The following is a 17,132-nucleotide window of genomic DNA, read 5'->3' on the forward strand; positions in this document are numbered from 1 at the left end:
CAAACCAGCAAATCGCCAGGCATACAAAAGATAGGAGTTATACAAAAGAATGCAATAGGAGTACAAGAGAACTCAAGCAGGGCGTGAGGCTATGGGTATGCAAAGGCGCTTGAGTGCGCTATCTCTCAACCTCCCTAATGAACTGCACTGATCCGTGGACAACTAGTCCCCTTTCAATGCATTACCAACCTGCTGGAGTAGTGCCTGCGATGGGAATGCCTTCTGACAGATGGAGCAGAGCCAGGGCGTGGCGAGAGGGGGGGAGTGGACTTGGGCGACAGCCCCCACCTCGTCATCCGGTTGCTGGATCCCCGCGCCCGCTTGGTGGTCGCAGTGTAGGTGCACCTGGAGCGATTTGGCGCTCTTGAGGAGGCGGCCGCACAAGTGGCAGGGCCGCAGTGCCCCACCCTCCCACGCAGGAGGAGGCGGGGCCTCTATGACAGGTGGCGGGCTGCCCCCACTCCTGAGCGGGCTCACACTGTCCGCCACACCCACAGGTGACGCCACAGGCGACCCCACGGTTGGTTCGCCGTGCTGGTACAGCTTTTGTGCCATGACCTGCATGCACAGGTGTATACAGTTTTACCAAAGGGATATTTTTTACTGTCTTCCTCTAATTATTCTAAACTCCTTTCTCAAAAAATGCATTCCAAGCTCAAAAAATTTGGGACCAACTTTCATCATACATTAGAGAGTTTCAGCTTGTCCATAAATGTATCACCATGTACAAAATACTAGGTTACTGGCTCTGTTAATGGTAGTAGCAACGCTGGTAGTGACATCTTGCTGCACTATGTCCAACCACAATGTGTTAGATGTATTTTCGTTACAAGGGTGTTCTTGTCGACTGAAAAAACGAAATAAAACTCCCATGTTAACAATGCTGTCGCTGCCGGCTTTTCGCACCAGCAGCAATGTAGAATATGGTTGGTCACTGCAATAATAGCTCTGTGTCTTATCTGGTTAAACTCTGCGCCACAAGAAAGCACCGCCAAAGCGGCCGCTCATCCAGATGTCTCTGGTGACACAGTATTCCGTAAACTGCAATATGGACAAGCTGAAATTCTACTGCCGTATCAACCCTTTAGCCATCTCAGCTAGTGTGAGAGCTTCAGTAACCATGAATGAATTCAGTTTGCTTTAGGTTAGGAACAACTAAAATCAAAATCAAATTATGCTGTTTGTTGTCCCAAAGCAACACATAAGATGATGGGTTTCAAATTAATTGTCCCCACCTGGGGTTCTTCAGTGTGCACAGAAATCTAAGCACACAGTTTTGCATTCAACTTTCATCCGAATGCAGACACAACGGTTTGGAATTAAACACCCGACCTCATTTTTCATGCAGCCAAGCTAAGCCTGTCCGTGAAGGGATCGGTACAGATAGTATGGATGAGTCCACTTCGTTGATGGTCTGCAAAGAGTCAAGTTGGTGCATAGAAACACAGAGTAGAAACATTAACAGACAGTCCAATGCTGGCTGGAGGCTTTCTGTCTAAGTTTCTTCGCTGTTGTATTTGCAAATTTGCACAGTGGCTTAAAGGGACACTAAATAAAAACATGAAGTCGAGCTAGTCTGACAGATTAAGCTTCTGTAATAACGAATTCGTCACTCATAGTGAGAAGGGAGCTTTTGTAAGCGAGAAAATGATGAAAATGAAGAGTGATGCCACTTGTCTTGGAGTATGGTACCTCTTGTGCGTGGCGCATGGTGTGATGTCAGGGCACCAGGTGGCGTCAGCCACCCACTAGCCAGAAAACAGAACCGAGGTGAGAGGCGGGTGGGCCATTCGAGAGACGCCGCCGACGCGAGCTGAGAGAGGACTGGCCGACTTGTAGATGGCGGCTGAGGTGGTGATGTGGAGATTACATCATAGCCTTAGTTTTGACGCGAGGGATTGGAATTGAGGAGCAGCAGCAGGACGTTCAGTGACAGTTTTCTATCCAACAAAGTCGTATATTGGCGCCCAGAAAACAATGATAGACTTCCAGACAGATAAGCTAACTTCATATTTTCCTTTAGTGTCTCTTTAATACTCAATTATGAGCTAACCAAGCTCACTCATTGCGAGTTTACAGTGCAAAGGCAAAACAAGTACATAGATAGAACAAGGACAAGTGCTCCTTCTTTGTGTCTTGCTTTTACAGCTTTGTTCACCTGTCTTTTGGCTATTGTTTTGGTACTCAATTTGTTTACTCTTCTTTCTGTCACCACTAGTTGATTATTTTAGAGAGCTCCTTTGTATAAATTTGGCACAATTGGAGGTCCAGCACTTGTCCTATCTACATCCTCATTTTGCCTTCTAGTTATAATGGATCACCAACTAGCCCAAACAGCCACCCTGCTGAACTCACTCACCTGCAAACTTTCGAGTGAGTTGTCGCAGTCAGAGGTGTCAATCTCGTTGAGGTTGACGCCTGAGCGCTCCATCTCAGCGTACATGCCAAAGGGCAGCTTTCCCAGGCACTCGAGTTTGAGGATGTGCATCTTGGAACGCAGGTGCTTGGCCAGATGGCCGTGGATGCGGAATGCAATCTGGCAGTCCGCACACTTGAACGGCCGCGGGTTGTCAGCTGATGGGGCACCAAACGCCAGGTTCATGTTGAGCCGGTTGTAGTGGCCCACCGACCGCCGGTGCTTCTGCAGGTGCCCCCGAGTTCGGAATGAGACAGCGCATGCCTCACACCGGAATGGCCGCTCAAAGTAGTGGATGTTGACGTGCATCCGCAGCTGGCTGGCTTTTGTGAAGCTCTTGTGGCAGATCCCGCAGCGGCCTTCCTCGCCGCCACTCACAGCAGTTCCAATGGACTCGCTGCTCGGGGATACCACTGGTACCCCGTGGGGATGGGGCGGGATGCCGGCAGATCCGGGGCCCCCCAGTTCGAGGCACGTGCCCAGGAGCCCGCCCTCTCGGGCATAAGAGCGCACGTTGTGGCCCGAGACGTAGCCGCCTGGAAGAATCTCCAGGCGTCGCTGCCTGGCCGTGCTGAGGTCCATGGGACCCTCGTCAGGGTGCCGGCCAAGCGACGACATGGAGTAGCGCCGGGTCGGTTCCGCCTCGGCAATACCAGCAGCTCTTTCGTGCATCTCCATGGAGAAAGAGCGAGGCCTGTGGCCTGCGGGGGGGCTGCTTAGCCACGGAAGGCCGCCTTGCGGCCAAGAGCCAGCTTCTGGAACGGTGAGCTCGGAGGAGGTTCCGGGGTTGCTGGGGGAGCCAGTTCCACCAACAAATGTGGCTGGTGCAACCATCAGGCCGGTGCTGGCCGCAATGGAGATTGGAGACGTTCTTGACGTGGGAGCCATCACCGGTCCTCCGTCACCGGGCCATGCGGCGGCATCCGGAACGTGAGCCGATAGGTGCAGAAGGCTACGCGCGGCTTCCTGCTCTTCGGAGACTTGGCAAGTGGCCACCATGGATGCGATCGGTGGAGGCGCCAGTGGTGAGGCGCTGTTGGGTGGGCCGGTCAGAGTGATCACTGGGATGTTGCAGGCAATGCTCAGCGGAGGAGGGCCACTGCAAAAGATTATCGAATTAAAAAAAAAAAGAAGGGCACAAGCAGTAATTGCATCAATGCAGCACAAGGAAAGAGGAAAAGTTACAAGTGACTATTTCTTCGAGGATACTTCGAGAGAGAGAAACTTCGAATTTTGTGTGACATAACGTCCAGAGCAATGCTCCCATTGGAGTGATGGGAAATGCTGTCTGTTGGCTTGTCCAATGAATGTCTTTTTGTTTGTTTCAATCATGCCTTGTTGTTCAATTTTGCTTCTCTGTACCAAGTGTTCTTCGATTGTTTTTCGCTCCGCCTTGTGTGTGCTGTGTAATATGCTTTTTTGAGTATGTCTTAGTGATGCCTGTTTAACCATGTGTATCCTGTTGTTTTTTAACTGCTTTTTGTGCATTGAAGGACTTCTCACCAGTTTTTCCCCACTTTTTATTTTGATCACTGACCAATTTTAGTGTATTTTGTATATGTACTCCCCCCCCCCCCCTCTCCCTCCCTTGTATAATACCCCCCAAGCAGGGGCTTTTAAGGAAATAACAAATGATGATGATGAATGCACGTTGAAAGTGATAGTACAAATACGCATTCCAAAAGTGATCAACCAAGACTGCGGCCCCTCAGATACAACACACAAGGCCGGGAGAGCTTTGTATAAAGGTCTAACTCACCTGGACAGAGGCGGTAGAGGTGCTGCTGATGGTGCCGCCACTGCCAACAAGCCAATGGGTGTGCCTTCGTCATCCTCCTCCTCCTCATCTTCTTCCTCCTCCTCCTCATCGTCTTCTTCCTCTTCCTCCTCCTCCTCTTCCTCCTCTTCGTCGTCCTCTGAAGCAGGCCGTTCGCGTTGCTGCTGCTCCTGTAATTAAGGACATGTGTATGAGCCATGGAGTAAGATAAACAGGAGCGCCGACTCCACTGCCGCGCAACGCACACGCTCGGGACTAATGGTGAAACGCGGATGCTGGGCGTCTAGTTCACTTCTGTGCTTTCTCCTTCTGCTCCACTTTCAAGCGTTCACACATGTTTTCTCCTTTCCTTCCGAGCCCAGCCAACTACTCTGCTTGTGTGGTGCCATGTGCTGAGATGCGTGGAAACCATTCCACAGGTTGCTTCCGTATGCACATGCGCTATAGTGGTGGAGAATGGCAACGCAGAGCTGGCGGGGCAGCATGTGTTGAGCTTGTCATCTGCTAAAAATACGGACCCTCGGCAATCTCGATTCAACAGCGATCAAACACAAAATTGTATGCGCACAAATAAAAAAATCGCAAATGAACATATGCGCCTGTTTTTTCAGCACGTGTGCAAAGAGTGTCCCTAGGCAAAGCCGACGAAAAATAAGTTTGTACGAAAAGGCAGAGCAGAAGTACACGTTTTTCATGTCCAAACGTCTGCGCGGAAGTGCAGGTTATGTGCTATGTACTTTTAGTGTTCAGCGCTTTATTTACCATGTGTGCAGTACGTTTAATCATGCCCGATGGAACATGGTGTGTGTTGATACTCGTGCTTGAAAAGGCGAAACGGCAGAATAGTAAATGATGAAGTGTTTTTGCCCCGCTATAAATCCAGACATGGCAAAGGATGGAAGATTGCTCTACTTCGCAGCACCATCTGATCCGCAGCTGCTGCAACAGTGGTGACAGAAAATTCCTGGAAGTATGCGACTGCCTAAAGCAAAAGACAAAACACGTGTGCGACATTTTGATTAGCACCTGATTTTTGATAAGAACTGCAGCGAACATAGAGACTACTAGACATAGACATAGACATAGACTAGACATAGAGACTACTAGACAAAAATAAAGTCCTTTGATCGACTTCGAAAGGAAGCAGATTAGACTATTTTCGAGGGAAGCAAGGCACGATTCACTGATGCTGAATGCCAAAAGCAACCACAAGACATCGATGCGGAAAGGCAGAAGGGCAACAATTTGTCTACAACTGCACACACTGTAGGTTTGTTCCCTTATTCAGGCACGTGCCGTAATGGTAATTCTCAGCCTTGCCTTCAAAAAGATAATGATTCCCACAATTCGCAGCCTGGAGTCTACAGGGATCTGTTCAGCAAAGAGCATGGTCTGAATGTGCCTTGCAACAATGATTTCGCTGAAGAAAGCAGCGCAAGCAGCTCCACGGCACAAAATGACAGCACAACTCCTTGAGCGCAAGTTAAGATTTGCTTTTGCCGGAGCAATTTCTGCATCCAGAAAGACTCAAGATTCCACTTTCATGCAACCGCCACAATGTACTAAGAGAATGGGGCGACACAAAAAATTGTTGTGAGAAAAGAAGCAAGCGATGCAACATACTACTTGAACGATGCTCAAACAAAAAGTTGTCGCAGTTTCACCTGAAAGGCGAAGCATCAATTGCGATAGCAAATTTGTAGAGAGCTATACGGAGTAATGATATTAGCTTTATCAGCTGTATAAATTTGGACATGCAGCAGCACCGGCAACGCGCAGAACTGTTGTCGACGCCGTCGGCGTTTTTCCCGCGTTCGCTCAAAATGCCTGCGGCGTTGGTGACTGTTGCCGGAGCCTCTGATATAAATAGGCATTTGGTGCCGCAGCTAAACGTCGTCTCCCTTCCCTCCCCCTCCCCCACGGCCTCTCGCGCGTCGAAAGAAGGCGCGTTTGCTCTACATATATGATGATTGTAAAGGAGGAAAGAGACGCCTACTTCTGCAGCCCTTAAGGAAGCACGGCGCAGAACGCGCGTTTGTTCTCCGCCGTGCATTCACTCGCCGTGAAAGAGCGCGTCCCTCGCGCCCTTTCACTCGCACATACAGCGTTTGGCGGCGCGCGGCGACGATTTCATCTCGATTGACGTCATACGGAACCTCACGGCGACGGCGACGGCGACGCTGACGCCGACGGCAGAAATCTGCTTTTGAGTGTCCATATAATTGCTATCGCAATAAAACTGTAATAAAAGGCACACCCTTGCCCTAAAAGCTTGCTTTCACTCTCTTCTGACATAGCTCAAGACCACACAAGCAGACACTGTATCCGCCCCTCCCCAATTTTCTAGTTTCTTTTTTCTAGCATAGGTCTTTGTATTTTGTTCATTTCTGTGTTTTTGAACTCCACGTAACCTCTCTTTATAAAGGCACGGCATGGGGCCTGTAAGGTATAATTTGAGTAAATGAATGAAAATTAAATAAAGATATGTTTTGTCTGCTAACACCTCTCCACGGACAGCAAACGTATGAGGTCTACTGGTGTCGAGGCATGCGCCGAGCAGATGACACAACCAATATGCAAGGACATGCGGGAGCATGGCCAAGCACGGCCTGGCGCCATTGCTATAGCAACGGTCAAGAGACCCGAGCTTGGCACAGCTACGCACCCATTTCATCGATTGACTGGAGAAGCCCCCCTTCCATATTTTTCTCTCACGCATAGCGTCGTCAGGCGAACGTGCTGTGCACCGGCAACCGGCGTTTTAGGATCTGTCCCTTCTGGATGAACGGAGTTGGCGCTCCTGTCTAGCTTACTCCGTGGTGCGAGCACAAGTTTAAACAGATATGGCTAAGGAAAGCTTCAAGGTAGGCACAGTGGTCAACTACAACTAGACCTTGCGAGCTAAAATATTACTTGCTAGGCTATCAAGAAGGAACATGCAGATGTGCGACATGAAGCACATAGCTATTAACTGTTAGTTATCATAGAAAATGGCCAGTACATATGCGGTAACATCACTGTACATTATTTGCACATTACTGGGCTTGGGGATGTTTATTACCTTATAACCTCGAGTAAGGGCTTCACTCAAGAATGGGCACCCCCAACCTGGCAGCCCAAAATGTGAGAAAAAAATTCCCAACCGAGAAACAATCGTCTTCAGTGCACTGATGGCACACGCACATCAGCGAATTTTTATGCGCAGCATACTTTCACACGCCATTACTAGATGGTGAGAGCTGCACTTCGAACTCTGGCATCCGGGGAGCCGTGGCCTAGTGGTAGAACGCCCGCCTCGGCTGCGGGAGGCTGTGGGTTCGATTCCCACCACCGCCGGGCACCCACTGGTTCAAAAGGGCACAAGCGTACCCCGGCCTGGCGTTCGGCTTCCTTCAGGGGTGATACGCTTGGGAAAGGAGCCTGCGCCCTGAATTCCCGTCGAAACCAACGTGAGCACGGAAATGATGGTAGTCATCATTGCCACAACTGGCTCCTCCATGTTCATATGTGGCAGTGCACAAGTCACCAGCGCCATCTTTCTTTTGTGCAGTTAGTTCTTGCAGCCAGCTTAGCCAGCCCCTTTGGCTCATCTGTCAGCTGCCAGGAGTCCACAATGGAGAGGAATTGATGTCGTACAATGCTGCATGTAAGCTTAAGGTTGTTGCGTACGCCAAGGAGCACGGTAAGTGAGCAGTTGGCCGCAACTTCAGCATTGACGGTACATCGGTGGCTGAAGCAGCAAGAGGAGCTCACCACAATTAACAAATCTAGAAAGGCATTCCATGGGAAAGAGTGCTAACGCACCTGTCGGGCGAGCGTGTCCGGATCCACCTGGGTCGAGTCATCCACCGTGGTGGGTACCGGGAGAATGCCCAGCTCGGTGCACTTCTTGTGGTGTGCCTTGGATTTCATGTGCTTGGTCAGATTGCCCTTGGTCTTAAAGGCAAAGCAGCAGTGGTGGCAGGAGAAAGGCCGCAGGTCCGTGTGCGTCCGGATGTGCTTCTTGAGCATCGACGGCTTCTTGCACCGGATGCCGCACTCCTCGCAGACGTACTTGCCACGCCCGCGACCGCGCACATAAGTGTACGCCTCGTTGGACTTGAAGCCCCCTTCGAAGATGCGGACTCGCTTCGGGCTGCCGCTGCTTCCATTTCCGTCGGCTGCAGTAGCCACGGTGTCTTCCTTTGACACTGCCACTGGATCCGTCTGCATCGGACTGCCTGGACCCTCAGACGATGTTGCCATTGGCACTGGTGCGGCAGGAGGCACTGGTGGTGGGGGTAATGTTGGCGGCAACAGTGGTGCCACCTAGTGAACAAGAAAGAAAGAAAGGGCATGCGTCATAAAATGGAGCATGTTGCAAATAAGTGGCGTCCAAATCACACACCCCCAGCAACGCCTCCCTCAAACAGATGATATCGAAGGTTATGCTTTCATGTACTGCAGCCACCAGAAGCAATTGTAGGAGGCAGAAACGTATCATGACCGCCATGTTTTGGACACTACCTATTCTCAAGTCCTTGCCTTCCTCGCACTGCATCTTCTTAATGTGCCACTGTACTAATTGCCCAGCATTTCAGCACTAATTTTCAACACAGCGGTACTACACATCTGCCCATTTATTGCCACACTGGGTACAAGTTGCTAAACCATATGCATTGTTTTGTAGATGGGCACTACCATCTTGAGAACAATGGACTAGTAGTAAAAGTATTCCTATATTTTTATTAATAGTATCCAACTGAATGCTTTCTTTATCAGCCTCTCTCTAAACGTTGGAACAGCAGTGCTAAAGTGTGAATGTACAATGCTAGTGTCCGTAAAATTGTTTCATTTCTGCAGACTGCATTAGGTTAGAAAGTACAACTCCAAAGCTTTAGCATAAACAGTCTGTGAAGACAGTATGCATGCAGACCACCTTGCTAGAACTGCACGTAAACAGTACAGAAGTCAGAAGAATGACAATTAAATACCAATTTGGAGTGTTTATATGTGCAGTTCTCAACTACATTCATATATGGATATATGCTAATGCTAATGCCACATGAAAGTAAGCACGCTAATTGTTGGCTATAGAACCTTTTCGTGGAGCAGTTTGCTCCAGAGAAACGAGATTGCACTACCGGCGGCGTGCCACGCGTTGCCTCAGACGAGGGCGTGCGCGAAAGCATTACCGCTTCTGCCCTGCTACTGTGTGATCAGCTGTCAGAAATGCAACTGGGTGAGCGCTAATGAGCTGTGCTTTATTCATGCTGCAAAATGTGGAACGGAAGAGGCATGACTCGTGCAGTAGTTGATTTAAGAATGTGCTTGTTTAAAAGCACTGCACGAAAAAAGACGGAAACACAAGTTCACAGGACAAAGCGCTCAACTTGTATTTCTGTCTTGTTTCTTCATGTAGTGTGTTCAAATCAGTGCGTTCTTAAAAGAAATCAAATTGAACCAATTAGCCTCCTTCATTACTTTGTTGGCAAGAATAGTGAATAGCATATAGAAGAATGGAATGAATCTGTGTGGCTAAGTTCATGGACCACTGCTACACAAGCACTGCCTGTGTTGCCAGTCTTTCCCGATGTACAGCTTTCATCGAGAATAAAAAAAACCACTCATCTGCCAATGTTGTATCACTAATCTCCAGAGAAAGGACTTCAACCTCGTAACGTCGGCAAGAGTGAATACTGCTTGTTACACAGTGACAAAGGAGTAGTGCTGTTTCCTGGCATAGTAAGTTCCTCGCAGGTTATCTACACACATCTACCCCCACACATACTTAATCTTACTCCCACTCTATCACCCATGTATCAAGTGAATAGAATGAATGCACTGAAGCGTGGGTGACAACACCAACAGCACATGAATGTTCGAAGCTGAATGTTTTGTGACAGTCCAAAGAGTAAGCAACTGACTAGCGATAATGCATCACAGTCCAAAGAGTAAGCAACTGACTAGCGATAATGCATCTTTACTACAAGCTATCACAAAGTACAGAATATCTACGTTCCAAGCCCTAATTGTGCGCCAAGAACAAATCTACCACAACTGATCACAACCTTGAACGATTAGGCAGAAAGTAAACAATGAGACAGTAACTACATCGAGAAACTTTATTGAGTCAGAAACATGACAAGCCGCTGCTTCAAAATGATTGGCAAAAAAAGAATGAAAAGCAAAGGACACTATAATCCTGATCTAATTCAGAAGTGAAATGTTTGGCCAGCTTGGAATACATTTCTAGCCCAGCTTCTTGTACACTGTACACTGTACACTGTATACACTGCTCGCAACGTTTAGACAAGGAGTAATTAGCTCAGAAAGCGCTTACGTGTCCTCTAAAGCTGCGGCCAAAGCTTCGTGCCGTCCACCCAGTTACCGTTTACGTTATCCCCCAAAACAAGTTTGCTGAGGTGAACCAGGCGTCATGCATATTCATTGTAAACACGGATGCAACAAAGGCAGCTGAGGCAACCAATGGACGTGTTACCACGTGATCAAACATGGCGGCGCCTCTGGGATCGCGGTGAAAAGGGTCTACAACAAACTGCGGTTTCTTATTCATTTAAATTTGCCTAACCCGTACATACAGCTGCAAGTTTATTATACAACAAAAGCATTAGTTATTATCATTACCTGAGGCATGGCTGGTATTGGTATTGAAGGCACAACTGGCTGCATCTGGGATCGCGGTGAAAAGGGTCTACAACAAACTGCGGTTTCTTATTTATTTAAATTTGCCTAACCCGTACATACAGCTGCAAGTTTATTATACAACAAAAGCATTAGTTATTATCATTACCTGAGGCATGGCTGGTATTGGTATTGAAGGCACAACTGGCTGCACCACCTGCAGGCAACAATTATGCATATTTGCATGAAGTCGGACAAAACAAGCCATAAAGAGCAAAATTACAAAGTTCAAATTTAAAGCGAACAAAGTTCACTTGCACAAATGCCGCCTTAATGGATCTCATCCATCACACACATCCATACCGACAGCAGAAGCCATTGTCCCTCTTCGGGATCAACATTGTTAGGATGCACATAGGCGCATATGGCAGGCCTGATGATGATCGCAGCTTACTGCTATCCTTGTAAAGAAAGTGTGCAATCACTGCATTCTACCAGTGCTAACATATGAGGCAGAAACTTGGACGTTAACAAAAAAAGCTTGAAAAGAAGTTGAGGATCGCACAGCCAGCGATGGAAGGAAAAATGTTAGGCATAATGTTGAGAGACAGGAAGACTGCGGTCTGTACGATAAAACAAACAAGGGTAGCCGATATTCTAATTCGCTGTACAGTTTCCATACAGTCTTCAGTCCAGCATTGTTCAAGCACAGTCTCCAGTACAAAGCTGCTCACCTGAGGAGGCTCTGCAGTGGCCACACTGGCATCTGGAACAGACTCCATCATTGGTTCCTCTGGCGCCGTAGCCTCTGAGGGCATGGGCTCGTCCATGTCAACACTGGCTTGTGGAGATGTAGCACTTGTTTCAGACTCCATCGCTGTGGCCTGCGCACAATGCAAACAACGGTGGTGACGATTTCAGTGAAAGGTAGGGATTCTAAGTGGAAACAACATTTTTATGGGGCTGCAGAAGTGAAATCTCAGGGCTGCTGCTAGCAGCCGTAGCTCTCCCTCACTTGGCTTCTGCAAATGACTAATTTTTATGGCTCACTGCTACTACTATTACTATATTTACTCGTGTAAGACGTGCACTTTATTATTTTTTTTTTCAGAATCTTTTCAGGGTGCACATCTTCCATGAGTTGCGTGTGCACGGCTACCAGCTAAAACCATGTACGATGTCGCGAATGATGCACACAATAATTCAAACACTGGCTAGACACTACATACACATTGAGCCTCATCAATTATCAGTCTCTGACAGTCTGGGACTGCCAAAGGTGGCGCTTTGAGCCAATGAGTGTTGCATATGCAGCGTCTCAGACAGTCTCGGTCTGTCAGTGATGGATAATCACCAGGCCCACTTATTCAAGCCTCAGAACGACTGATCTAGTTACACTTCATTTTTCATGTCTCCCACTCTCGATTGTTACTGTCGTCATCACTCTCATCGACAAACTTGCAAAGATGCTCATCCATGCTGTTAGATATTCCGGCAAATTTAAGCCTTTTAGCAATGGTATAAACTTCATGATACCAAACATCATGCATTCATAATTTAAAGAGTTTTTAATTTTTAAAAATTTTGGCCTTGGAAGTAAAGTTTGCGAGTACTACTCAAGGGCTGGTCTTCCCCGGCTAAGTACAACAGTGCTTTCACTAGCAAGAACAGACGACACTTTCTTTGCATCTTTTAAGACATAATCAAAGAGAAGAAAGACGAAGATGAGCTCACATGCTTGCACAGACAAAAAGAGAAATTAATGTAGTTCCTGTCTGGGCTCCATAGCGTCTTGACGCGTCTTTGGCCACCCCTTACATCCAAATTCCAAGACGGTAGGCGCAGCTGGGAGCCACGAAAGGAAATAGCTTCCGCTGTTAACAGTGGCACAGGGAGGTCCCAATTCAGTGACAATTTACGAAATTTAGTTTTCTTCAAAATGGGCTTTGGAAAAAGTGAATGCGTGGCAGAGACGTGGACTGACATTTGAAGAAGATGGGTTGTCAAAATGCTGCGTTACTTTTTTTACCATTACCTTTCACAAATGCAGTGCACAGACTCCCGCAACAAACAATGACCTTGTGCTGCTATTGTTTTTAGTCCATCCAGAGCACTGTAGTACACGTAACATGTTCATTGTTTTTTTGCCTGCTGTATTTTTTCTTTATGCGACTCTTTTTTCCATTGTTCTCATATTTATGTTTAGCATACTGCCCACTTTTCCTGCCAGCGGAAGGCTAGCCTGCCCTTTCATGTGTTTTCAACCAAAACAGTAGTGACGATGGTACACTGCATTTACTGCCGCAACAGACCTACCTAAGAGCTTCGAAGATACCATCTGCCTGCACTCAAGAAGCCATTCGCCATTGTGATAAGAAAAATGTGAAGAAAAAAAATAGGAGACAAAGATGCAACACCCAACATTAGACTGTGTTGGTTGATCCATGATGTGGCTATCTCTGAGGCAAACAATGCTCGCAAACTGTCTCATTGGACCTGACAAAGGCTAATGACTTGTAAGATAAACCCAAACAAGACTGGATGAAAAATCTCTTTGAGCGTCAAAGTCTGAAAGAGTGATTCAAGAAACTTAGCGTTATAGTAAAAAATCCACCCTCTTACTGTACACAGGAAGTTGAAGTTTTGTTCTGTTCCCAAGCACCATAACAACTGAAAGCCGGGCAAGTTACAACGGTACAAGAACACAGTGAACACACTTCTGAAGTGAGTCCACTGCATCACAGTCCATGCAAGTGAAAGAACTTTCAAAGTTGAGCATGTGCAGAATAACCGCTTATTTGCAACATTAATTTTAAAGCTCAGCATCAACGTCGAGACACAAAGCTTTGGCACACAATGGTTCCGACTGCCAATTGCTATCATTCATAGCATCACAACGCCTTAAACTGCAATAGCGAGGAACCGGACAACTCCAGTGTGAAAGTCAACAAAGCGAAGAACTCGCAGGACTATGATGCTGCTGCCCCTGCAACAACGGTCACCTGCCCAACATGCACACGGGCGCTGGATTGGTGACTAAGCATATGTTGCGGGAGCGCCCCGGCTACAAAAACATTCGGCAGAAATATCTCAAGCTGCATGTTAGGACCTTCAAAGACTGGACAGCACCTAACTATGACTGTCAAGCCCGCACAACACCGCCTTCCCTCTGGGACGTCTCAAGTAAAGCAGGGACTGACCGCCACCTGTTATCTTGCCCTTTCCTTCCTATTTACCCTACTACCCTAATAGGCATTCGCGCCACCCCTTTTTCTGCATAAAGAATTATTGTCACACAAAACTTCTAAGTTTAACATTTGGCACAAATAAGAACCAAAGAGCCAAAGAAAGCATTCTCATTTGTGAAATGTGATGCTGCAGTTCATTGTTCAACAAATGGTCGTGCATGTGAATCACATTCTTGTCACACAGCTTCTCAATACTAAGGCATCCACCTACCACCTGAGAGCCAAAACCTCTGTCACTTATGTCTAAACAACAAAAAATGCTGCAGCGCCGTTCCAGTCTCAATCTGAGTGATCTGCAAAACTACAAAAAAAAAAAGGAAAGAAAAACAAACTTGGCACCCATGTGCAGAACTTTGGTCTTCACAACGCATCCTTCAGGAGCTCAGACAATTCCATGTAGGAAGCCTCCAAAGCCCAGCAGCATCCAGAGGTTGCAAGCTGAATCACCCTTTGAGCTGATAACAGCCAAGATAAACATAGCTCCTGGCTCTAATCTCTATAAGAGCATGGTGATAGCAGTGAAGAGCCTTGCCGCCATACAGGCCCACCATGGCCTTAGCGATGATAATGAAGAAGTGAGAATTTGTCACCGTTTCTCGAGAGGAGTCTGTTTCTTTGCTGCAATGATATAGACTACTTTATATATTAAAAATGACATGGATTACTTTTTCATTCATTTAGGTTGTCTATGTGGTTCTGGTTGCTAACTTTTGCTATGGGGTTCTGGTTAATTGCCTTAAGCCTACCTAGATCAACACACGTCTGCCACTAACAGACACTTCTGTCTGCCATGGTGGCAAGGTAATTACTGAAATCAATAGACGCATCTACAATGGCGGTCAATGTTAACATCACTGCCATTTGTATCAGTAGATACTTCTGCCTTTGGGGCAAAGTTTATTACCTTAATCCCATTTAGATCCATATAACCAATGTGCCACTACTGCGGGCATTAATATGCTCTGGATCAAATATACTTTTAGGTTACATTTTCATTTCAGCTTTCGGAGATGACCAAATTTTTTTATAACAGTTAAAGAAAAACAACAAATAAAATATTGACAATCACTCATTCCAATGCTGCTTGCATTAAACAATGGTGCTGATAGCGTTAGGGCTCTTATTTTCGTTTTGGCTAGAGTTATTATTCTCAAAAGCTACTGTGGTGGCCTCAAAGTTTGGCAGTGCAAAAGGACTCATGAAGGAGAGAATTCGCATCAAATTATCCTGCTGCTGCATTGAATTGCCCCCTCATCCCCCCCCCCCCCAAAAAAAAAAAAATCATGACAACCAGAAAATTAATTTTTGGGTGACAAAGTGCAAGCAGCAAGCCCAAATCTTGCGAAGTACACAGGTTCCTGAAGTTTTGAGAACTGCGTCAATGGCAAACGCAAGAGAGTACACGGGCACCATGTTATCAACCAATTAGCTGCATGTTTTGACGGGTGTGCGAGAAATCATTTCTACTTGGTCGTCAATGGCAAACGCAAGAGAGTACACGGGCACCATGTTATCAACCAATTAGCTGCATGTTTTGACGGGTGTGCGAGAAATCATTTCTACTTGGTTGTCTCATACGTGCAGCAGCGCTATGATCAATGTGCCCAAGCTGCTGCAGGCCTTCGGTGCTCTCGACAACAGCCTAGCCAGACAAACATGTTCTGGAAAATGCGCAGCACCTGTGACCTTTTCATAAAATGGTCATTTTTCTTGATAGCAAGCAAAGCGTTTATATGAACGCTCTTACGCCGACATATTGTAAAAGCTGTCATCCTGCAACGAGGACAGCAGGTCAAACCCTGTCATAATCATTAGCCACGTGTGGCTGTCGTTTGTTGTTTTCGTCAAATAAATGACAGCATTGTACCGAAAGACTATTACAGCAAGGCAACTCTAATCTCGGGTGGATGACAATTTTTTTGCTTTCACGAAACTTCCGCCACCTTGCAAATTGCTGCAGAGCTGATTTGCCACATTCTGTGTCCCTACACTTGGATTTATCAAGTCTGCCTCCCGTCCCTGCCTTGGGTTCAATTCCTGGACCAGGAAGAACTTTTCTTAAATTGCAAAGCTTTCTGGGGTTCCTTTGCAGCTTCATGCTAATCTGAGGTGTACGATAATTTGTCCCTTTCACGCAACCTTAACACCCCGCACATCACGCATGCTAAACCAATTTCTCTACCATAGTATCTCATTTAAAGCACTGAAAAGCCACTCTAAAGCAGCTTAGATTGATAAGCTTTTTTTTTTTCAAATCTGCATATGCACTTATTACAGGAAAATAGCTGGTTATTAGATAATAAATAGCTGGGGCAAGATAAAAAAGGTCAAATCTTAAATTTTGAGTTCAAACCACAACACCGGTACATTGGAGTAGCACTGCAGATTTCAAGACATTTTTTGTTTGCTTGAGCCGTTTTCGTATGAAGGAAGTTTCAAGACATTGCTAGGAAGAGCCTTTGTTTCTTGCTGAATTCATTTTAATCCTTGTTTAACAATAGAAATTCAGCAAACATTGGCAGGTGCTGTCTAAACCGATGCGATCATGTGAATCTAGTTTCAAGATGGTATCATTGCCCATCTTACTCTCTCCCAACTGCACAGTCTACCAATCCAATTTAACCAACTATTTCTCTTGAAAGACTTTTTAAGTGCCCCACTTCTGAAAGTTCAGTGTGTTCTGCTTCACTATAAAACAAAACACAACTGGTCTGAAATGTGCTTTAAACAAATCAAATGGAAATAAACAAATCAGACGTCTGGTGAGCCAATGTTCGCCTGGACTAGGATCAACAGGCACCATAACTCTGCCTTGTAAGGGCATGTCCTATCACCTGGACAACAAACTACAAAGAGCACCCAATCACAGGGTTTCCATATAAACATCATGATAAGCTGGTAATTACGCCCCCTGCAGAGCAGTAAACATCTCCAACCACCTGTTTTGCACCAAGTGCGTCACCACGGTCACCATTCTGTACCAGATGCCGGATACTCATCACAACACCTAACACTCGCACATCTGTGACAGAGGATCCATAAATATAGGCTGACCTAGAGAACAACG

General features: G+C 46.6%; 1 protein-coding gene across 4 annotated transcripts in view; it reads right to left on the reverse strand.

Annotated features, from left to right (window-relative positions):
• Positions 1 to 17,132, reverse strand: part of LOC119461676 (sal-like protein 3) — a 118,014-nt gene that overhangs the window by 8,442 nt on the left and 92,440 nt on the right. For 2 of the 4 annotated variants that reach the window (XM_037723046.2, XM_037723045.2), the window contains exons 4-9: positions 11,552 to 11,701; positions 10,987 to 11,034; positions 7,998 to 8,501; positions 4,176 to 4,363; positions 2,360 to 3,515; positions 190 to 558 (exon numbers count right to left, since the gene is read on the reverse strand). In XM_037723046.2, the coding sequence (XP_037578974.1) occupies positions 190 to 558; positions 2,360 to 3,515; positions 4,176 to 4,363; positions 7,998 to 8,501; positions 10,987 to 11,034; positions 11,552 to 11,701 (2,415 nt within the window). The remainder of the gene's footprint in view (positions 1 to 189; positions 559 to 2,359; positions 3,516 to 4,175; positions 4,364 to 7,997; positions 8,502 to 10,986; positions 11,035 to 11,551; positions 11,702 to 17,132) is intronic. The other 2 variants (XM_049671874.1, XM_049671875.1) reach the window with 2 other exon arrangements.

The sequence above is a fragment of the Dermacentor silvarum genome, chromosome 8 (assembly GCF_013339745.2).
Source record: "Dermacentor silvarum isolate Dsil-2018 chromosome 8, BIME_Dsil_1.4, whole genome shotgun sequence".
Classification (NCBI taxonomy): Eukaryota; Metazoa; Arthropoda; class Arachnida; order Ixodida; family Ixodidae; genus Dermacentor; species Dermacentor silvarum.